Source organism: Sprattus sprattus, assembly GCF_963457725.1.
Source record: "Sprattus sprattus genome assembly, chromosome: 1".
NCBI classification, from domain to species: Eukaryota; Metazoa; Chordata; class Actinopteri; order Clupeiformes; family Clupeidae; genus Sprattus; species Sprattus sprattus.
In genome coordinates this window covers 66487760-66511224 of record NC_137920.1, presented here as the reverse complement: position 1 = coordinate 66511224, position 23465 = coordinate 66487760, and the positions used below count along the sequence as shown (strand labels likewise).

At 41.0% G+C, this 23465-nt stretch overlaps 2 protein-coding genes across 2 annotated transcripts; both read right to left on the bottom strand.

The window, feature by feature from the left end:
• Positions 1-253: 253 nt before the first annotated feature.
• Positions 254-11801, bottom strand: acer3 (alkaline ceramidase 3). Its single transcript, XM_080854403.1, has 11 exons — positions 11302-11801; positions 5263-5373; positions 4272-4324; positions 4074-4126; positions 3562-3643; positions 3429-3464; positions 1960-2018; positions 1756-1857; positions 1051-1155; positions 886-931; positions 254-734 (listed from the first exon to the last, which is right to left on the bottom strand). The coding sequence occupies exons 1-11, from the start codon at positions 11402-11404 to the stop codon at positions 681-683; spliced, it is 804 nt and encodes a 267-aa protein (XP_080710529.1). The 5' UTR covers positions 11405-11801; the 3' UTR covers positions 254-680.
• A 5271-nt stretch (positions 11802-17072) lies between these two features.
• On the bottom strand, positions 17073-21221 carry serpinh1a (serpin peptidase inhibitor, clade H (heat shock protein 47), member 1a). Its single transcript, XM_080856516.1, has 5 exons — positions 21093-21221; positions 18742-19577; positions 18436-18534; positions 18076-18308; positions 17073-17943 (listed from the first exon to the last, which is right to left on the bottom strand). Exons 2-5 carry the CDS (start codon positions 19544-19546, stop codon positions 17641-17643), a joined length of 1440 nt encoding a protein of 479 aa, XP_080712642.1. The 5' UTR covers positions 19547-19577; positions 21093-21221; the 3' UTR covers positions 17073-17640.
• Positions 21222-23465: the final 2244 nt, after the last annotated feature.

Genomic DNA, 23465 nt, shown 5'->3' with positions numbered 1-23465 from the left:
ATCAGGAAATTACACCCAGTAAATGACAAAACGCCTAACATAAAAATTATTTAATGCAACACCTATACTTCACTCTGTATCCATCTATATGGAAAGTCCTTCCTAGCAACTTCATTCAGACCTTCAGAAAATGATGTAGGAATGAATGTTCCAGTGAAGGTAATGACTTTGATCGTGATCTACCATACATATAAAGACACTTTAAAATGTTACTGGCAAATGGATTATGGCGTTCTTTTTAAACAACCTTTCTTGCAGATTCTAAAACAAAATCTGTCCCTGACTTGAATACTATTTGAGGTAAAGCTCTCTTCAGTCTGAGTTTTCAATGTATTGAACCTATTGAATAACGATTGCAAATAAATACGAAACCAAAACTGATCACGTCACCTCAAAACCCCCATAAAACAATAACAACCAAATTACAACAAAAAAATTAAAATTAAAAAAATAAAACTGAACTAAAATTTACAATAAAAAAAAGATAAAAAGTTGCACAGTCCCTTTTTATAATAACGTTGTCTTCTGAACACTACGCTTGGCAAAATGAAGAAGGAAGACTGGGACTGGGGCCTCCAACCTCAGGCTGTCTTCTCCGGGGATGTCTCCAGGAGCTCAGAGCAGCCCCTCGCTCCGAGGCTGGTGGCTGGTAGCCGTTATCTGCCGTCCCTCGCTCCTCCTCACCCTGTCTTCGGGGACTCAATGTGCAGTGTTGGCCAGACACCATATAAAAACTAAACACACAACAAATAATACATGAATTCAATATAATATGAAATTTTAATATTCATATGCATGCATGTGTGTGTGTGTGTGTGTGTGTGTGTGTGTGTGTGTGTGTGTGTGTGTGTGTGTGCGCGTGTGTGTGTGACACCTTTCACCTACCTTTACGTTTGGTCTGTGCTTGAGGTAGGTCGATCTAATCTGGAGGCTGGTTGAGAAAAAAAAACAAAAAGACACACACATCAATCTCAAAACTAAACACAACTTTAAAAAAGAAATAGAAAACTGACAAATTGACATCAGCTTAAGTTTGAATGAAGGACCTACCTGAAGAGAATGTGCAGGTATGAGCCAAATCCTGTGAGAATATGCCACCAGGCGTGGAACTGCATGACGCCTCCGGCCACAGGAGGAAGCGCTCGGCGCGAGGCCCTGTGGACATAAGGATACATAGGTACCATTTATTACGTTTAAAATCAATGTCTGAGTAATCAAAGAGCTTTTTACATTGAGCACATTGAGTTGCATATGTGCATCAAATAAACGGTTCACAAGTTTTAACGTTTCACAGTGCCATTCTGAGTAGCGTTTTTGCACTGTTGTGGTACAAGCGCTTCTCATTTCTCATGTAGCCTATATCTGTCAATGAGTCCTCGTCATTTTCTTCACGTTTTTATCGAATAGCTATACATCACGAAAGAATGATGGAACAAAGGAAGGCAAAATGTAAAATTTTTGTGCACAAAACGTTTCACTTTTTGCGGCATCGTCCGTTGAGGGGTTAAGATAAAACAATAGAATCCTTTTTTTTCGAGAGAGATCACATTCACTTATCTTTAATTTAAGCATATTGTTATAATTGTGTTATTAGTTATTGTTGTCAATGTCTTATTATTGTTCGTAATTCATAAATAAAACTAAGTATCTATGTACATGTTTGTTCCCATCCGCGATTTCCGCAACCCGTGGTAGGTCTCGGAACGCATCCCCCTCGGATACTGGGGGCACTACTGTAATGCCAAACCAACATACCTCAGTGAGTCACAGAGAAGATTATCAATGTTCCACAACACAAATCCCAGCAGGAAGGCCCCCAGGGATGTGTAGCATAGCGGTCTCAGCCACGGGTAGACCCTGAAAATAGAAAAAAACGATTTATTATATGCTACATAGGAATATATAATATGAATGTATAAACACACATATACAATATAAATGTCTCAAAATCACACTTACCATGTAACTATGAAAATAGACCGCAGAACTAAGCAAGCTACAAGAGCCCCATACATGACCTGTAAAAAAAAAATTAGTTATAAAGAATTATGAACTCTAAACAGAGGCAGAACTGAACAAAGGACTCTTATGACCTGCAGAAAAACAGTGAATTAGGAACACTAAACCGAGGCAGAACTGAACGACGCACCCTGACCCTGAAGGGAATCTGAAGGAGGAGTCTGGGACGCTGACCCGAGGCCGATCATCTGTTCTGTTATATCTGATAGTCTAGTTTTTCCTGTTCATGTGTTTGGATATGTTTACACTTGCACCTGAACACCTGCATGTCATTAGATAAGCAGGATATCGTTGGATACATCCAATGCTCCAGCCCTGTTAGTAATATCCAATGCTCCAGCCCTGTTAGTAATATCCAATACTCCAGCCCTGTTAGTAAAAACCCTATGGTCTGGTCCCTATTGGTATGTCCATAAATGCTGTATTACAGAGTTTGATAACAACTTGTTTTAAGGGAAAGCCATAGAAATGAGATGCTTTTTGCTCTCCATCTCTCTCTTTCTCATATACACACACACAAGGGAATCTGTAGTGGGAGTCTGGGACGCTGACCCGAGGCCGATCATCTGTTCTGTTATATCTGATAGTCTAGTTTTTCCTGTTCATGTGTTTGGATATGTTTACACTTGCACCTGAACACCTGCATGTCATTAGATAAGCAGGATATCATTGGATACATCCAATGCTCCAGCCCTGTTAGTAATATCCAATGTTCCAGCCCTGTTACTTATATCCCATGCTCCAGCACTGTTAGTAATATCCAATACTCCAGTTCTGTTAGTAATATCCAATACTCCAGCCCTGTTAGTAAAAACCCTATGGTCTGGTCCATAAATGCTGTATTACAGAGTTCGATGACAACTCGTTTTAAGGGAAAGTCATAGAAATGTGATGCTTTTTGCTCTCTATCTGTCTCTCTATCTCATCGACACACACCAATACAGAAGCGCCCACATTTCTGGGTAAATTGGCTTAAGTAACCTCTTTTCAACATCTGTTACTGGGGCCTATAGAACAATGTACATGGTTTTGGCCATCACAGTGCAAATTGTGCCCCCTATGGTTGCTGACTGTATGTTACCTGACGTGTAAACAATTCTGTCCTTGCAGATAAAAGTATGCCCTGATGGCAAGATCATCCCAAGGTGAAAGTTGAACTCACAGGCACCAACACTTTCAGGCAATCAGACTCAAGCCATGAATACTCTCAAAGAAATATGAAACACTAAACTTAACCCCCTTCCATATTTTTTACCACACTGCGATTTAAACACAAGAAAACATTTATTCCAACCCTACTTTCGATTTCAAAGGTATTTATTTGATTGATTTGTTTTCCTCTTCCTAAAACATACTCTCCATCAACCGCTGGTAGATACAATGAAAACAGCAAAGAAAGTTCTGCTTACCTGATGAAAAATAGGCATTTTCAATTGCAAGTAAACCTGAAACAGAAGAACATGAATAGAACTGTTAGAAATGAAGCTGTACGGAGTGTTAAAAGTCCACACACGAATGGAAGCTGCAGTGAGCTTTACTTACCAAACTTACTGCAACACTGAAGCCCAGCAAAAGGCTAATTGGGAGATAACTAATGGTTTTCTCTTGCTTGAAGCAGTCATATCTGTAATCACAACCGTAAGTAAAAAATGTTAACTTATACTGTTCACATTATCACCCCAAGATTTTTTTTGTTTAAGCTTCGAGACTGCCAAGTGTGACGCCAATTTGAGTGTGCGGTTAATACAGAGTGTTACATCCTGTATTCATGTGTCTTAATTATCTCAGGCAGATCTGTTACAGCAAGTGTGTGCATTCATCTGCCCCTGAGATATGTACATAAATGTCCCACCAATACCTGAACCATTTAATCAAACTGCAAGGAATGCACAAGGAAACACTGCAGGTGGATTGTCCTTTCAACATCCCTTCAAAATAATATCCCGACACACACAAATTACACACTGCGCCGTTGGCGATGAATCCGCACACACACACACACACACACACTCAGGAAGGGTACACGTAATTCACCAAGAGACAAAAGCACTTACAAACAGTATACAAAGACACAGCAGCTGTAGATCATGGGCAACTCATCCAGTAACTGCAAAATAACAACACCACGCGTTAGGGCTAGAGTGAACTGAACGAAGACTGCATATTTCTGTTGACATTTAGGTTATTTACCAACAAACAGGGAACAGAGTTAAGATGGCTGCACAGCTGAGAGGAGAGGCAGAGAGGCTCACCTGCATCTCATACTTAAGTGTCATATGGAAGCACCAGGAACCGACACCAACCGCTAAAAAACACAGAAATACAATTGACTTGATAGCAAAGCACTGATTTGCACAATGCATTACACATACAATGGATGTGTTCTTCACATTGTCCACATTTATTCAAGACTGAACCTTTTACACCAACTCTGTGGATCATTTCTGATGGCTGGATCCAATTCAAAAAGAGTAAAAGCAAAACAGCCCCCCCCCCCCCCCCTCTTTTATTGGTTACCGCTTATGGCAGACATATTGAATGGTTTAACAGCAGCAATTCAATAATAGGGATTGGACTTGGGACACACCAAATTAAACACAGCCACTGTTACCTGTCCAGGATTATTAGACTTGCCATCTTCATCGGAGTATTAAACTTACCATCTCCATCGGTATAAAACCTTGTATATTGTAACCTTGTATAGAATGTGTAATGCACACTTAGGTGTAATACACGTTCTATACATGACTATTGAACTATGGTAAATATGGAGCTTAAAGCAGGCTAAAAGCAGATACCCGGTATAAGGTCTTGTCTATTGCTTCCAACAGATAGCCTACTCCTGGACATTTCCACTGCCATTTCTTAAAATAGTCAATGCGTGAAAATTTCCAAGAACTATAATTTTAAACAAATAATCTATGCCTAGACAAATTGTCAAATAACTGTCATTTGTTAAAAAAAGGCTTTGCATGGAAATGTCCAATAACTGTCATTTTTAAAGTGGGTCGATCTCATAATGCAGCAAAGACACAGACATGCAAGTGTTGCGTCCCTCCACCTCTTTCACTTTGGCCTCATGGTTAATACTTCAATGCGATTCCAATAAAAGGCAAAACTAAAAAGTATCGGAGTTTCGCTCTGTTCCTTGAGTAAAAATAAGCAACTGAATCTTGAGAAAAGTCTCAGATATACATTTTGTACTTACAGCGTAATTACACTGCACAGACAAGATGTGTTTACCTGCCAGTCCCAGGAATGAGCAGACGTAGCGCATCTCTAGGCCACTTCTGAATGTCTGTAAGGCCCCATAAATCGGTGGAAGGATCATAATCAGGTTACTGACAGTGTTCCCTGTTGAGAGAACAAATTGAGAGGTTTCAGGCACTGACAAAGAACGTCAAACCTGAGGACACACTGAGAGCTAAGCTTACAGTTTTTCACTATTGTTAAGAAGTAAAAAGCGAAAATTCGGCACAATCTGCACAACCTTCACGTCATGTATCAATCGCTCGCCCCAAGTGGGAAATACTTAAGATTCCCTTATCTACATTAGAGTCCGATTTTCCTTGTGAACACACTGATGTCAATTACACATCACGTTGTTGTCAAAACAGTGTACACAAAGTTCTGTTGTTGCACACAATTTTCAAGTAAAATCTCAAAGCATCAACCTGCAAGCCACAAATAGTCAAATCTCTAAATTTTCAGGTCTTATGACCAATTTGCAGTGAGGACTGCACCATAAAAGTGTCTTGAGCCTCTGTTTTGTTTGATAAACTATTGAAAACTTTGAAAAGATCGACAACCAGAGAAGGAGAGGGGTAAGAGTGAGAGGAGGAGGAAGAGGAGGACAAGAAGGAGGAGGAGTAGGAGGTTGAAGAGTAGGAGGACAGAGAGAAGGAAGAGGAGGACAAGGAGGAGGAAGAGAATGAGGACAAGGTGAAGAAGGAGGAGGATCAGGAGAAAGAAGAAGGAGAATGGTCATCTCTAATGAGATTTGGGCCGCTGTGGTAGAACATGTTTTCATGGTTTTTCATTAGAACCTTCAGGATGGAGAACAAGTACGAAATCTGTTTGCCTTGTGTACTGTAATACTGCATATCAATATACAGTTTTTCACTGTTGCTAAAACCCGTTTTTCAAAACAGTAACGTCTTTATCAAAACTGCACACAGAAAATTGAAAACCTCACACACAAAATGCTAAACCTGACACTCCCTTTGCAAGATGACTCTTTGCTATCAAATCTCTTAACTGTTCACAAAATGGAACTCGTGTTTTCATTTGGTACACACAGCCATATTTTCAAAACACACACACATACATTCATTTAGTACACACAACTAAGCATTAGCTGCACACTACCAAGCATTTACAGCACACAGAAGTGCAAAATTGAAAACACAATCATCGAAACACACCATATGAATGACAATAATGACTCATTGAGCCCTTTCTCCTTTTGTAAAATGTATCAGTGTAGGCCTACATTTTTCATAGTCAAACATAAAACAGCAATACCGTTGTTCTCACAAACCATATTTACAATTTTAGTCTCCTGTTCCACCAGATTGTATTGACATAAAATTGTATACAAAATGCTTATAGTTTTTCTCAATTGCTTACACACATTTTTTGAAAGCATGCCTCGTTCTCAAAACTCTAACCACAAATTCCAAAGCAACTAACTGAAAATGCAAAACCCTTTATATCTCCTGGAAAATGCTACTTTGCTTTCAAAAAATATTGAAAGTGTGTTTTCTTCCTCCACAGTGTGGTTCTCTTTCAGTCCTGCAAAATACAAATACTGTGAGCACACTACGTAAAAACTGTCAAAACTGTAATATACGTAGTGTGCTCACAGTATTTGTATTTTGCAGGACTGAAAGAGAACCACACTGTGGAGGAAGAAAACACACTTTCAACATTTTTTGAAAGCAAAGTAGCATTTTCCAGGAGATATAAAGGGTTTTGCATTTTCAGTTAGTTGCTTTGGGATTTGTGTTTAGAGTTTTGAGAACGAGGCATGCTTTCAAAAAATGTGTGTAAGCAATTGAGAAAAACTATACAGTTTTTCACTATTGTTAAAAAGTATAAAGCGAAAATTCGGCACAATCTGCACAACCTTCACGTCATGTATCAATCGCTCGCCCCAAGTGGGAAATACTTAAGATTCCCTTATCTACATTAGAGTCCGATTTTCCTTGTGAACACACTGATGTCAATTACACATCACGTTGTTGTCAAAACAGTGTACACAAAGTTCTGTTGTTGCACACAATTTTCAAGTAAAATCTCAAAGCATCAACCTGCAAACCACAAATAGTCAAATCTCTAAACTTTCAGGTCTTTTGACCAATTTGCAGTGAGGACTGCACCATTAAAGTGTCATTAAAGCCTCTGTTTTGTTGGATAAACTATTGAAAACTTTGAAAAGATCCACAACCAGAGAAGGAGAGGGGTAAGAGTGAGAGGAGGAAGAAGAGGAGGACAAGAAGAAGGAGGAGGAGTAGGAGGTTGAAGAGTAGGAGGACAGAGAGAAGGAAGAGGAGGACAAGGAGGAGGAACAGAATGAGGACAAGGTGAAGAAGGAGGAGGATCAGGAGAAAGAAGAAGGAGAATGGTCATCTCTAATGAGATTTGGGCCGCTGTGGTAGACCATGTTTTCATGGTTTTTCATTAGAACCTTCAGGATGGAGAACAAGTACGAAATCTGTTTGCCTTGTGTACAGTAATACTGCATATCAATATAATATACGTAGTGTGCTCAGAGTATTTGTATTTTGCAGGACTGAAAGAGAACCACACTGTGGAGGAAGAAAACACACTTTCAATATTTTTTGAAAGCAAAGTAGCATTTTCCAGGAGATATAAAGGGTTTTGCATTTTCAGTTAGTTGCTTTGGAATTTGTGTTTAGAGTTTTGAGAACGAGGCATGCTTTCAAAAAATGTGTGTAAGCAATTGAGAAAAACTATAAGCATTTTGTATACAATTTTATGTCAATACAATCGGGTGGAACAGGAGACTAAAATTGTAAATATGGTTTGTGAGAACAACGGTATTGCTGTTTTATGTTTGACTATGAAAAATGTAGGCCTACACTGATACATTTTACAAAAGGAGAAAGGGCTCAATGAGTCATTGTCATTCATATGGTGTGTGTCGATGATTGTGTTTTCAATTTTGCACTTCTGTGTGCTGTAAATGCTTGGTAGTGTGCAGCTAATGCTTAGTTGTGTGTACTAAATGAATGTATGTGTGTGTGTTTTGAAAATATGGCTGTGTGTACCAAATGAAAACACGAGTTCCATTTTGTGAACAGTTAAGAGATTTGATAGCAAAGAGTCATCTTGCAAAGGGAGTGTCAGGTTTAGCATTTTGTGTGTGAGGTTTTCAATTTTCTGTGTGCAGTTTTGAGAAAGACGTTACTGTTTTGAAAAACGGGTTTTAGCAACAGTGAAAAACTGTAAGCATTTTGTATACAATTTTATGTCAATACAATCTGGTGGAACAGGAGACTGAAATTGTAAATATGGTTTGTGAGAACAACGGTATTGCTGTTTTATGTTTGACTATGTAGGCCTACACTGATACATTTTACAAAAGGAGAAAGGGCTCAATGAGTCATTGTCATTCATATGGTGTGTTTCGATGATTGTGTTTTCAATTTTGCACTTCTGTGTGCTGTAAATGCTTGGTAGTGTGCAGCTAATGCTTAGTTGTGTGTACTAAATGAATGTTTGTGTGTGTGTTTTGAAAATATGGCTGTGTGTACCAAATGAAAACACGAGTTCCATTTTGTGAACAGTTAAGAGATTTGATAGCAAAGAGTCATCTTGCAAAGGGAGTGTCAGGTTTAGCATTTTGTGTGTGAGGTTTTCAATTTTCTGTGTGCAGTTTTGAGATAGACGTTACTGTTTTGAAAAACGGGTTTTAGCAACAGTGAAAAACTGTAAAGCAGCAGTACGGAGTTCTGCTCCAAAAGTAGTAAGCTAACTACCTAAAAGGTATGCCAAAACCTTGCAAATGCCACCAACAACCCAGTTGGCACTGATAGAAGCTTGCCAATACACTAACTGGTGTCATTTGGCAGTAAAGCTGGCAATGTCATGCGTGTGAAAGATTTTCTTCCATTTTTGCAGGGTGTTCCAGCACAGAACACAGAACTACATAGGGCATATCCTGGATGGCTAGTGGGGAAGACACGGGTGTTTATCTGTCCTTCACATGACCATGTGCTATCAAAATGAATTTGAGGATGGTACCAAAACTAGTTTCCTATAAACAATACCTCAACAAGTGTCAAAATGTTGCATTATGTTACTTTAAGGGCTAATACTTTATCACGGGGTACATCATAAATTATACCATTCGCTTCTCATGTAAGATGATGTTATTACATTTCACACTAACTCTTACCCAAAACACAACACAGACACCAAGTTTAACTACATGTAAAAAGTACACTGTATTTATCAGCTAATTCCAGGAACTGCCCCTAAAATACGTTTAATAAAGTGGGGCCACCCTTGTTAGTGGTGTCGACTGATTGATTTAATTTTCATTAGATGGGTGATTGTGTTCATAGTCACATGTTATTTGCACAAGAAAGGGGACAACGCCGTTGGACATACTGAAAAATACTGGGCCACGTCAGAAACTGTCCATCCTTCCACTACAGCGGCCATGAAAAAACTCATCTCCCAAACAATAGGCTCCATTGATGCCTTAGGGCCATGTCAACCATTGTACTTCTTTGCTGAGGTTTTGAAAACTGAGAGTGGTCCTATACAAAGGCCCAAGCTGATCAACACAGCGTCTGAACCCAACGTAGCTACTGGCTACGGCGCCGCTTTGTTACGGTTTTCTTTCTTTGTGTACAAAACAACACCACATTCCTTTCACAACCATCCCTATGGTTTTGTCAACAAATGCAAGAAAAAAATACCATTGACAACTAGATGCACTTTGGTAGGCTATAGTTTGTGTCTTCTGTGATTCGGAGGACATAATAAGAAGATAATGTTTTCCTGTAAACCTCTAAATGCATTTAAGAATCTTGTTTCTCATCTTGGGCATCTAACTGCATTTGTTTAAAATCGATGAATGCACAAACGCAATGTCTGAAAAAAATATATGTCATCATTGATCAACAGATCTCTCAAATGTATACTCAGTATGGTAAACTACTACCATTTAGAGGTCAAAACGTTATTCTCAAATAACAGATGGAACAGATTAGCGGCAGATCTGTTCCAGTCAATCTGCTGGACTAAATGAGGCTGCACTGTGTAGGCTATGCCGCAAAAAGTTCTTATTTTAAAACCATGCGGGTTACTATTGAACAAATATGGTCCGGTTCGGAACAGGGTAGAATATGATGAGGAGTCAGTGGCCTTTCTGTCTGTTTCTGGGCTCCAAATGATGTAACTTTCACCACTCATATCTAATCTGCAACAACAGGAAAATGTTTGTTTTGGAGTGTCCTAATAGCGCGTGTGCAACGTCCCTTACTGTGCAAACGTCATTTCATTTGCTGTTTTTCAGGCTAGTAGGTAATGTACCAGCCCTAAAACGGATACGATTTGGAGTCAGCTAACTGTGTTGTCACCATAGGCAAACATTGTAACAGCTCACTGGTAGGCTATTTAACATCTGAGGATACAGATTCAGGTTGAGAATGTATAACCACATACTTGAGGATACGTAAGCAGGAAGCTTATTCAGTACTGCTGGCATGCCCTTATTGCTGACGTTGAACGTGATGTTAATTCACCCAAAGACTCATGCTACTCTTTGAATGGTCGTATAATTGCCTATCACTCTTATGACTGGGGTTAGCTACTATTGACTTTAGTTTCTAGGAAAGCTAACATTGCCCTAATGATGGTCAGAAAGATAAGAAGTTCCAAACAGGTGCGAGTGAGTCAGTCACAGTGGGTGATGAACTGTTAAGTTGCTGATTTTGTATGAATCAAGGGGTGTTCACTTCAGAGCCAATTCGCTGTAAAAGAGAGGTCAGCAGCCTGGTGTCTTTGTCTATGTAGTTGTTAGCGCCTAGCCTCTACTGGCAAATTAGTGAAGGCCAATTAGTTGCGTTTTGTCAGTTATCGAAACACGCGATTCCAGACTGGTAAAAGGTGTTTTCAATGTGACAGCTATGATATTCTTAAAAAGACACGGCCTAAAGTACGGCAACACGTCGGTCTAGGTCCTGTTTTAGAAATATTAAAACGCGCTCGTTACTTGAAACGTCCGTGACAAGCTTGGCTACTTACAGAATTCTGCGATGTAGAATGACACGACATAGTTCTCTTCACACCAGTCAAGTGTAGATGTGGGCTTTCCCCAGTATCCAAGCCTGTCCATCGAAGGAGCCATGATGAAAAAGAAAGCTGTTTTTGAAGGAGGGAGGGGCTGGATCTTCGCAGTAGCCTAACGGATTTCTAACTCCACGCCGTCACAACATGAATGCAAAGGCAGGTGTGATCCACATGCTGACGCGTAGAAAATCCCACAGTTTTGCATCTGCAAACGATAATGAACGTAATGCCTTTTGGAAAGGAGGACAAGACAGAAAACCAAGTGCAATGTCAAAATGTTAACTGATTCGTTCGTTTCTCGGTGTAGTTCAGATCTTATGCAAGTGGCCAGTGAGCGCTACCAGCCATTGCAGAAAGGATTTCTGTAAAACTTCCTGTTTATTTTCTATCCACTAGACTTCAGGCTAGATTTGCCATTTCCCTATTCCGTAAACATCCGATATCTCTCCCTTAGATCTTGCTGATATGCTGTAACTCAGCCTGAAGGACCAGATCTGCAACGAGGACCGATAAGAAATGCACCTTGTACTATAGGTCATACGTGCCGTGTCGCCGTGACACTGTCACCTAGTAGTACATTCACGTTCCCCAGAAATCCTGTCTACATAGCCTACTGGACTTCTGAACTTAAGGTTACATTGTTGTCCTCTCTCCCTGACCTGTTATTGTTTTACCACCCATTTAAAGGCACCCAGTGCAACTTTATGTAAACATTCAATGAAAAATAAACATTCAATTTCTAGTCTTTTTTACACGTAGTAAGTTTCAATAACTCCATACCATTACATATCGACATTCAAGGAGCAAAGATGAGACGTCGTTGTGTGGTGAGAACTGATAGAAAATCGTAAACAACAACAATCGCGGGTGGGGAGAAGCCATTTTTTCCATTGACTGGAAGCCTGCTTTATTTATTGTAGGTTACAAAAAATAAAGAAAATGGCGGCGATTGTTGTTGTTATCGATTTTCTATCAGTTCTCACCCAGGGCCGTGTCTAACGAATGGGCTGACCGGGCTGCAGCCCCGGGCCTCGCCACCAGGGGGGCCTCAGGTCGCCCGATGTCGAGTGAGTCAAAGGCACCGCACCGCGCATAACATTAGAAAAATTCAGAGTGAAACAAATTATAATGCGCGAAAATGTCCGGTCAAAGAAAGCACGAGAGTGGGGCCAAAAGACTGGTCCGTGGACCGTGACCTTCTAATCGCAAAAGCCCTCAAGTGCAAAGTAAGACTGAAGAAGATTAATTCACATTTCTAAACTTTGCTTTGGTTCGCACCACATCATTAAGACAGGGATAAACGCTTGTAATAACGCGCTTTCAAATACGATGATGCAGGTAACAAGCCAGGCTTCCCGGTTCCATCTAAATAGGCCTAATAAAACGTAAATTCTTTCAGCAATTGAAGATGTATGAGTTCTTATCCTCACGCATATCGCTGCAGATTAGGCTAATTCATTGAAAATTATAGACAAATTATGTGCAAACCAGTTAGACATAGCTAAGTGAAATGTTTTAGCTTAGCTATAGAATCTTCCATTTTCGCAGTCATGGTCAAATATTAGTGTAGAGGACGGTTTTCACTGAGGTTTTTTGTCAGATCAGCAGGACTAAATAGGTTCTACACTCAGTCCAGTTTGTGAGGTATTGCGCAATCTGAGATGAAGCACAGCTCGTCGTTGCCTCAATAGCCCCTTATACATGCGTCAATGTAAAGCTGTTACATTGCGCCTACCACGATAGAAACTCGCGAACGTGTTACAATTGCCTCATGTATAAGGGGTCTAGATGTAAACCGTTAGTTTTTCCGCCGATCGTCTGAGCCTTTCGAGAGAGGTGGTTTACCACGTTCATTCGTCTTAGAAAAGGGCGTGTCAAATCAGGCCGATGTGTCATGACAAAACACCGTGTCTCGTAAGCCTTAAACTATCAATCACCCCCACAATGAAATATGCCATTACAGTCGCGACAAACTTCTTGGCATTGTGGTGCGCCCAAAACGCAAGCTATAAACGTAGCCATCCTAATGTAACCAAAATATACCTCTGCTGATATGCCTAACCTTCGTTCTATTTAGAATTTGTCTTAGCACTATGCAGGAATAAAATAGCATCTACAGTGTCAGGATTCAGGCGCTCTCGCCTGGCTTCTATAACGCGCCCTGCTGCACTGAAGGAGCGCTCACTCGCAGCACCTGTTGCTGGAACGCATATAATTCGTTTTGCAAGGTGCTGTAGTCGTGGGAACGACTGGCCTGGTTTCTCCCAAAAGGAAAGTATTTTCCTCTGCTGATCCCGCGTCTATATGGAAGTTTGTAGAGAGATTGCCGGGGAGTAAAATGCTCCCTTTCCGTTACGTCTGCTGCTGGCTAGTAATACAGACAGCCGGAAAGGTTAATAAACGGAATGAAATAGCTACACATTACACACGCTATGTTTTAGTAAAAGCCACGTTACTCACATACTGGTTAACACTGTTTGTTACAGCACATAAATGTTTGTCGCTACATCCAAACTGCGTCACCGTTGTCCCTCCCTGTGCTCCAGCCGCACCATTTTGCTTGCAATGTGAATCATTTAATTTAAATATGCTTATTGGCATTTGTTGCACCTTAATCATTTTCTACAAACATGTCTTGCTGTCTCCTGTCTGTTTGAACAGGACATGCGCAAATTCAGCGATTTTGATTATAAAACTGCTCGAAATGATTGGAATCATGCAGAAAATACATTTATATCACAGACCAGTAGAAAATATTTATTTCCTTTGATCGTTATTTGTTTTTTTTACTTTAATGATGACAGGTGAAGCTCTGCCTCCCCTGACCGCACGTCGGTGCTCTCGCATAGAAACGTGGGCGCGGAGCCAAGCTGTTGCTTCACTAATAGGCATATGCTTAATCAATTCGTTATTTCATTCCCTGGCTATTTAGCCTTGTTTTTGCTTTTGAATGAATGGAAATATGTAGGCCTATACATTTGCATTATTGGTTTATTATTGTCTACAGTGTAGTCTACTACATACATACATTTTATCCTTGGCTTTAAACTGATCATATTTATAGAGTGGTTCTGTGGACTTTAAAACACTGATGTGACAGTGCACCTGGCGTGGGTTTGTGTGCGTGTCACGATGTGCGTCGGGGCGATATAGGGGCCTCATCCTGGTAATTAGCCCCAGGCCTCAAAATGTCTTAATCCGGCCCTGTTCTCACCACACAACGACGTCTCATCTTTGCTGCTTGAATGTCGGTATGTAATGGTATGGAGTTATTGAAACTTATACGCGTAAAAAAGACTAGAAATTGAATGTTTATTTTTAAGCCTCGAAAGTTGCACTGGGTGCCTTTAATATCCTGATGTCAGTGATAAAACGGCTTGTGTGTTTTTTAATCATAATCTATTAGGCCTAATTGACAACATGTCATATCATGACATTTGTTGACTGCTAAACAAAATGATGCTGCAGCTATAAACTCCATTAGCTACTTCCTGTCTTTTGGCGATACATAAGATGAGCAATCATTTCATAAAGTTAAACGAGGACAAAACTGAGTTTGTCGGCCCTAAAACAAAAAGAGAAATGCTGTTAAATGATCTGGGGTTACAAGTCTTGGTGTTTTCTTAGATTCAGATCTAAGCTTTCTAAGTAAATACTTTTTTAAGGACTTTGAACTGCATTGTTTTGCATGAAAGGTGCTATACAAATAAAGTTTTATTATTATTATATTATAATTATATCACAGTTTATTAGCCTAAGTCTTGGTTACCATGACAATGAATCATGGAAGCTCTATATATTCAGTTGAAATCCCATATAATTTAGCCTGCATTGAGGATAATTTGGTGGCCTAGCAATTTCACCAGAAAACCTACAGGCCATGGTTCTGGGTTTCCCCTTCTCTCAGATGCAAGCATTGCCAGTCAGAGGGGAGTCATTAGAGAAGGCTTTTGCAGTGAGCAGGAATTACCTCCTGTAACGGTCCTTATTGCAGCAGAGCTGAAGGACTGGAACTGAAGACACTGATCAGGAGGTTGTGTAGGGTACGTGTGTAGTGTTGTCTGACCAGGAGGTTGTGTAAAGTGTGTGTAGTCTTGTCTGACCAGGAGGTTGTGTAGGGTGTGTATAGTGTTGTCCGTTATGTTGAGCTGCTTGTGCAGATAGAAATGTCTGTATTTGAGGCAAAAGCTGCTGTTTGAATGACTAAGCTCTAGAATATCTGAAGACTCTAAAGATATTTAGAAAAATAACACATGAATGGCCTCTACTCAACTTGTCAACTAGACAAACACATTCAAACTGAAATACATCACATAAAAGGTGTTTGAGGAATCCAGACATATTGCAAAACAGTCTTGTGGTGCTCAGTGAAAGTTGGCATGTGCTCTGTCACATCATGTGCAATGACCTGTGGAGAACACTGACCAAAGAGTGATACTTATACAATTACCTCTGAAATACACCTGTACCTTTTGATGTATTTCAGTAGTTGCAGAGATACAGAACACATGTGAATAGATGATCAAAGACTGATTTCAATGTTCTACAGTGGACATCCTGTAGGCTTGGGAACAGCAACACCCCCATTTAACCACTTAAACAATATGAATATTGTTCACTAGGTGGCACTGTTGTATAATTACATTACACACAATACCAGCCTATTACTGATCTAGATAGTCTCTGGCCATATTTGAAAGGTACATTAAGTAGCCTTTCCTCTGCCAATAGAAATGTTAAGCAGCACAATGTGAAGTGTTTTTGTGTGTATGTATGTTGTAGTTTATTGGCCACAAGAAACAACTTGAATGAACCATCTTAATAGAGCATTTAATTGTTTGTGAGACACTGCGAATGTCAGACACGGTCTTGACTGGCTGTTACCGAAAGGAATCTCTAAAGCTGTTTGGGACGTAATTGACAATTGGGTTTTTCTGGGGGCCTTTAGGCTACGTGTTTTAACTTTTGACACAATGCTGCATGTTTACTTTTTAAGTGAAAATCCATTCCAGACCTCATCCTACTGACATACAGCTGTCAACACCTACATAAAAATGGGAGGAATGTTGTTGTATTGTTATAGTTTAAGAAGTAGATAAACAGATTAATGTAGTATTGTTATAGTCTGAGAAGAAGAGATGTTTTAGTTTGTAGTTTTTTTGTAAAAAGATGTTTTATCCTCACTTTTTTTTAGACTTTTAGTCATTTATACCCATGAATCGTATTACTCAGATTTAAATGACCAGTTGACCCCATATGCATGAACACACACTCAAAGACACCCATACACTCTCACACTTACTCACTTAGCTAATGGGGTCTCTTCTTCCACTAATCTTATTTGTTCATATTTGTGGATGAAAAGCTCTAGTCACAAGAATAAGTTGAATTGGGTACAGATCCGCTGATGCTTTGGCCATGTTCTTGCATGCCCACATACACTCCAGAGCAGGCTTGACCCATTTATATTAAATTATAAGTTAAATCACAAGATGCATAGTTGAATATAATATATATCTATTGTTGTATTTTGTGCTATTCGTTTTATATATATAAATATATAAATAGACATAAACATATAAATAGACATAAACATATAGAAACATATTGAAAAAAACTATAATGAAAATGTGCTGAATTAACTCAAGTTGAAAAGAAAGTGTAGGCCACCAAAGCTGTTTTGTTCCATCTTTTATTGGAAAAAAATATGGAATGATGGACTCTGTCAGGCCACCCCCGCATTATAATATAATCATATGAGCAAACATATTCCATGTAAGGCCCTGCAATGTTGTCTTAATTGTTTTAACAAAGACCCCACAGGTTGCCCATCAGTGCAAGTGGGTCATTTCGTAAGAGGAATGATTCTCAACATGGTCCACCCTGATCTTAAAAAACATTTCAAATGGGATCCCCGTTGCATTCTCAGAAACTGAACACTATTGTGTTTTACAGTGAAAGTGTTTTGCGTCTTTCAGTTTCCAGAGAATCCCTGAGAGGAATGCATACATTAACTTTATGGCAAATATTCAGGGAGCATACTTAATATAAGCATGTTGTTCCTCCTGCACACATGTTGGTGAAAGTGTTCTGCTCCCATATCTCTTTGAAAAACACACACACACACACACACACACACACACAAACACCCACACTCACACACAGACACACACACACACACACAAACACACACACACCAACACACACACACACACACACACATACACACAAACACACATACACACACACACACACACTCACACACTCACACACTCACACACACACACACTCAGTTTATAATTCGTCTCGCAGTATGTCTCCCTTTGGCCGGACCATTCTACCAATGAAAAGAATGGAGTTGGTCTTGTTGTCCTTCACCAGGAAGATGAAGGGGTGGTCGGCGTAGAAGAGCTTGGGGTTCTTCAGCTTGTCGGTGCCGTAGACGCTCATGTCAGGGGGGTTTCCCTCCGTGCCCCACTCCATGGCCGAGGCGTGAAACACATTAGACAGGTACAAATCCTTCTTCCCCGAGATGTGGGAGAGATCAGCCTTGGTTTTGTCCACAGCTTCAGTCAAGCCCAGCTCACCCAGATGTTTCTGCAAGAGGTCAAAGGTCTCTTTTACAGTAATGCTTAAAGGAGAAGGTATGGACATTTTTTTGGTGTACTGAAGTATGTGTATTACATTGTAACTACATTTTTTCTTCATGTGTTAGGGAAGGGATTTTACCTGAAGGTTGTGGCTGACTTCAATACTGGTTTTAGGCAGAGAAACTGCCACAGCTGTCTCCTCAAGGTTGCCCATCCACGTGTCCAGTTGTTTGCGCGTCAGGAGCTTCTCGAGACGCTCCAAGGGCTCCACATGGTAGGACATGATTAACACCAAAGACGACTTTTTATGGGCGAGGGGCATGTTCAGGACGTTCAGTCTGTTTTTGGTGTCTTCATGAAAGCCATAGATACCTGTGTAAATACATGAAAACACACAGAACACAGGTCAAGTTTGAAGGCAATAAGATTAGAAAAGGATCAGCCAACTCTCAGACCTTGGAACTTCAGGACATGGAGTCTGTGTGGTCATGTGACTAACCAGTGCGATGCATCATGGGAATGGAGAGTTTTAAATTGCGAGACACGAGGAAACCGCGGTTGTCCACCATCTTGTCGTGAAACTGTTCGTTCCAATTAGCTGAGGAAAAAATAAAAAGAGATGGAAGAGAGAATATGAACACAATGGTTACATGGTTTCAGGTGAGGACAACATGATAAATTCAAGACCTTTAATGTTAAATAAAATAGTTAAAAAAGCCTGAAGGTTGGAGAGGAACCATCCTTTTCATACCAATGTGTTAGATGGACTGCTGGGGTGTTAGTTGATGGAGCAAAGAGAACCTACGTTTAAAGAACATGGCGTTGATGATCATGGCTCCGTCTGTTTTGTCAACATCCTTGGTAATTTCCGGAAGCTTTCCATCGGTAGACTTGGACGCCCACTCATTGATGGAGTTCACCGCAGTATGCTTGTCACGGAAGTTGATCTTCGAGTGCTCAAAGTTGTAGTGCTTCTTGCTGCCCTGGACAAATCCGTCGGCGAAGTTGACGGAGCTGGGCCCATAGAGACGGTTGCTGATCTTCCAAGTGACGTTCCGCTCGGCTGGGTCGCTCACCTCCGTCAGTAGCTCGGCCAGACCAGCGTGGAGCTGGTCGTCCTTCACCCGGTCATCGCTGAGCACTGTCCTGACCTGAGAGGCTGTGGAGGACTTCCCACCGAGGGCCACCAGACCTAGGGAGTTGGCCACCACCACGGGAGAGATCAGGATGTTCTCTATGTTCTTTTCCTTGGCTGTGTTATGGTAGAGGTTGAAGGCCAAGCTGGCGCTGTTGTCTGCCAGTATGGAGGCATGGCTGCTCAGAGGCTTCTTCTCTTCAGCAGCGGGCTTCTTCTCTTCAGCAGCGGGCTTCTTCTCTTCAGCAGCGGGCTTCTTCTCCACGGTAACAGGCTTCTTCTCCACTGCAACAGGCTTCTTCTCCACGGCAACAGGCTTCTTCACCGCGGCAACAGGCTTTTTCTCCGCGGCAACGGGCTTCTTCTCCCCAGCGGCGGGCTTCTTCTCTGTCCCCGTGGCAGCACTGACCTTCTTCACGGCACTGGCGGTGGAGACGGCCAGCAGGCACAGAACAATAAGCATCTTCACATGCATGACTGCAGCGAGTGTGAGCCAAGACAGACACCTGTGGGAAGAAACAGCTGTAACTGCTAATCCAAATGCAGTGTGGTGGCGTGAAGTAGGCTAAACTAATCATGTTTGGTACTCCAAATATACTGTGTTAAAAAAGGTTATGAGTCAAAAAGAGATTTTTTTAGTTACTTTCATAAATATGGTGTGTAACAATTAATTTGCCCACTCTCTATTTTATATACACTTTTCAACACCTATTTAAATAGTTGGTTATACCTAGTATCCATTGCTGTTTTGTTACAGTAACCCTCAGCTCAGTGGCGGGGCTGTCTTAAGCTTTATTTCAGATCGTCTGCAGAATGCAGTGTAATTATAGAGCCACCATGCTGATGGAGAGACTCCAAGCCAACGCTTAGTCAGACAAGTTACATAACTGCCACATCAGCACCGCTCGGTAACAGTTAGTAAAGTCCTAATGAGATCATTCCTTCAGTGGTTTTGTTTAAAGCCCTTTGGGCGTCCTTGTCAGAGATACTGGAGATACGGTCACAAAGCTTTTCTCTCCTCTCTCACTTTCTGTCTTCGCCCCCTCAGGGGACGTCCGTGAAAAAGGAATACCAACTATGGAAATGCCTGGCTGCTCAGGCCATTCATACACTAAGCCCCTGCCTCGAGCTACTGGAGCCTCACCCAACGTTTTGAATGACCTCTTACATGCCAAAACTTCTCTCTTCTCTCCTTCTTACAACTGCAATGCACTGAAAGGTGTAGACTGTAAATATGTAAAAGTATGTTTCCTCTGTTCCTTAACCGTTTCTATATGTTGTATGGTATGTATTTCCTTATGTCCAATTTATCTCGGAATGCAAAATTACTAAACCAGTACTGAAACAGTGTATTTTTTCTCTGCAGCGAGAAGCCCGAGCTAACCTTACTCACATGATGCCGTTAGTGTCACAGCATACCATTGATTCCTGTGGAATTCCTGTGAGGTAACAAGCTGAGAAACTAAATCAACTTAACAGAAACAGTGATTCCCCAGTAGCAACTCCCAAATGAACTGGAATAAATAGTAAATCACTCTATTCTTAGTACTCTCAGGAAGGAGAGGGTATGTTAATGTGTCCCCTGGATTCAGTTCCAGGCTGTGGCCTAATAATAAGTGATGTTTCTGAGGGGATGACTGAGGAAGAACACTGTTCCCAGCGAATAAGTTACCGTGGTTACACTGTGGTTGTTCACAGTTAAATGATAAATTATTTAAAAATTGCAAATAGAATGATCTACTTTACTGTGACCCAACCATGTCAGAGGTTTTTCTTTGACATCCTTTGCTGTTGTTGAGGTTAAGCACTGATTAGTATAACACTGTAGCTATGCTACAGAATGCCACATGTACACCCTTTTAAGTTATGATAAGCATTTATAAGCAATAGCAGCTTGAGAAGCATTTTTGAACCCCTCAACATGAATGTGCAAAATATGAGCAGAATCCCATAGTTCTAACATGACCTCGCCTCACTCTTGTTGTCTCTCTTTCAGCTTAAAGCTAAAGTAAATCTCTTACCTTTAAGGCTTTTCTGATCCCTGGGTTATTGTGCATCCACTTCCAGGCGGATGGGTTTATTCCTCTGTCTTTATAGCGAGACAAGGAAAATTCTGGAAGTTGGGGAAGAACTTCGCAGATGAATTCCTCCAGTTCTGCACATATGGAGGATAAATCCCACCCCTGGTGTCCAGTTTCTGGGGAAATCTGGCCACAGCTGCCCTCCTGGTCCTAGTGCCCTCAGCGCTCTCTCAGTACCAAGGCTTTATTTGAACAACAAAGACTTGGAATTAAGCTCGTTCAGTAGAATGTCTCATTAGTTCCATTTTTAGAACTTTATTAGTGGTAATGTTTCTCAACTTTGTATTGTTTCTCAACTGTTTTCTATTTAAAAGTTTGAGGTTAAGGCAGTCTGCATATTGCATTTCGACCAAACAGCACACTGTATTTAGTCTTTCATAAACATCTTATCATTACAGGATTATAATGAAAATAAAACTCTATTCTGGTCTTGTTGAGATTCTGTTGCCATAGGTAGAACACAAAACTCTGTGAAGTTTACTGAATCGCCTGCTCAATCCGCCCACTCCCGTCCTCCCCCATCCCCCCATGCCCCCATCCCCCCGTTCCCCTGCCACGTCTGAGCCTGTCTGAGTGCCTGATTTGAGGGCAGATACGTAGACGGGACCGAACTTGCCCTGCCCTGACCTTTCCACAGGAGAGAGGAATTGTCTACTTTGTGTAAAAAAAAAAAAGCTAAAACACTTGGGAAAAATCTGTAAGAATCAAGTGGCATAATGGACATTACAAGTTGTAATCAATGTCAAGTTTCTGTCTTTTGAAAGTCTCTGAATGAAGCCTCAGTCTGTTGGAATGAGTCCTAATGATGCAGACTACATCCAGCAATTGACTGAGCTCTAACAATGTACATAGTGTTGTGTGCTATCTCACTCTCTATGTCCTTCTCTCTACCCCTCTCTCTTTTTCTCTCTGTCCTTCTCCATCCCTCCCTCCCTCTCTCTCTCTTTCTCTCTTTCTTTCTGTCTCCCTCTCTCTGTGTCTTGCTCTCTCTTCCTCTCATAGGGTGTGTGTGTGTGCATGCACATTTGATATAGACAGTGTGTATGTCTGCCTTTCTTAGTGTGTGTTTGTTTCTCTCAGGAAATTAGATCACAATGATATTTCTGGGACAATGTCAAAGTTGCTTCTCCGTGGCTGGGGCCTGTATTGGAGTTTGCCTGCCCTTGAACAGGATGTGTTTCCGTTAGCTTGCATCCTGTGAGCACGCACAGGCCCTTCTACTCAAATACGTAAATAATGTTTCAGGGGATGGGTCTATATGAACATATGGGTCACTGATACTGTGGGAAAATGTCCTTGATCTCTCTTCCATATTTGCCGGATTATTACTTGCCACGAGTGATGTCTGATGTCATATCATTCAAAGTATTTTTTTTTAATGATGATTGATAAAGCTGAATACTTAAATTTGAAAACACTGACAGAAGGTTTTGTGCCCCAAATCAGAAATGTCAAAAATGCATGTTGGCTGCATTGGTTTCAGGGCCGATTTCGACAGTTTTCCTTGAGGAGTAGCTGAGACTAAATCCCCCCTATGAGTTTTGGAATGCGGGTACCGGCTTTCACATGATGCAAGACCACAGCGCTGTTGCTCCAGCTGATGCAACCGGTTTGGGCTTTTACACTCGCTGGATATGTGGCAGACCACACTGAGGAATCCTCCTAAACTACACACAGTTTAACTTCACAGCATGTTTAGCGCTGTCTAACATGCGGGTAGCGGCTTTCACATGATGTAAGACCACAGCGCTGTTGCTCCAGCTGAAGGAACCGGTTTGGGCTTTTACACTCGCTGGATCTGTGGCAGACCAACCTGAGGAATCCTCCTAAACTACACACAGTTTAACTTCACAGCATGTTTAGAGCTGTGTAACATAATGGGCACTCACATAGTAAATTATTTGGGTTGGCTGAACAAGAAGCAGAAGACAAATGAGCAACAGTGGGTCAGGAGGTAAGGGTGTCGTTCAGGAATGGAAGGTTGCTAGTTCCTGATCCTTACTCTTGTTGAAGTGTCCGTGAGCAAGACACTGAACCTCCAACCGCTGCTGATGTGCAGGCTGGTGCTTAGACGGTAGCATCCAACATTGGTGTGTGAATGGGTAGATGTCTGAGTCCTTAACCTGTAAGGCTTTGAGCGCTCTGAGAGTAGAAAGGTGCAATATAAATGCAGTCCATTTACAAAAGAAGTCATGCATAAAGAAAGTAATCTGTGCTAAAGTGTGGACAACAATAAATCCTGGGGTTGAATTCAGGTGACCGTACCTCTCAAACGGATGTGTTCTTTTGTTCCTTAATCACAATTAGGCCCTT

Coding starts and splice junctions, on each gene's coding strand:
- serpinh1a (XM_080856516.1), bottom strand. CDS start 19,546: ATGCATGTGAAGATGCTTATTGTTCTGTGCCTGCTGGCCGTCTCCACC. Junction 18,535..18,741: donor CAACGCCATGTTCTTTAAAC/GTAGGTTCTCTT, acceptor TTTTTTCCTCAG/CTAATTGGAACGAACAGTTT. Junction 18,309..18,435: donor TCCCATGATGCATCGCACTG/GTTAGTCACATG, acceptor GTATTTACACAG/GTATCTATGGCTTTCATGAA.
- acer3 (XM_080854403.1), bottom strand. CDS start 11,404: ATGGCTCCTTCGATGGACAGGCTTGGATACTGGGGAAAGCCCACATCT. Junction 932..1,050: donor TACCTGCACATTCTCTTCAG/GTAGGTCCTTCA, acceptor TTTCTCAACCAG/CCTCCAGATTAGATCGACCT. Junction 735..885: donor AGCACAGACCAAACGTAAAG/GTAGGTGAAAGG, acceptor TTGTGTGTTTAG/TTTTTATATGGTGTCTGGCC.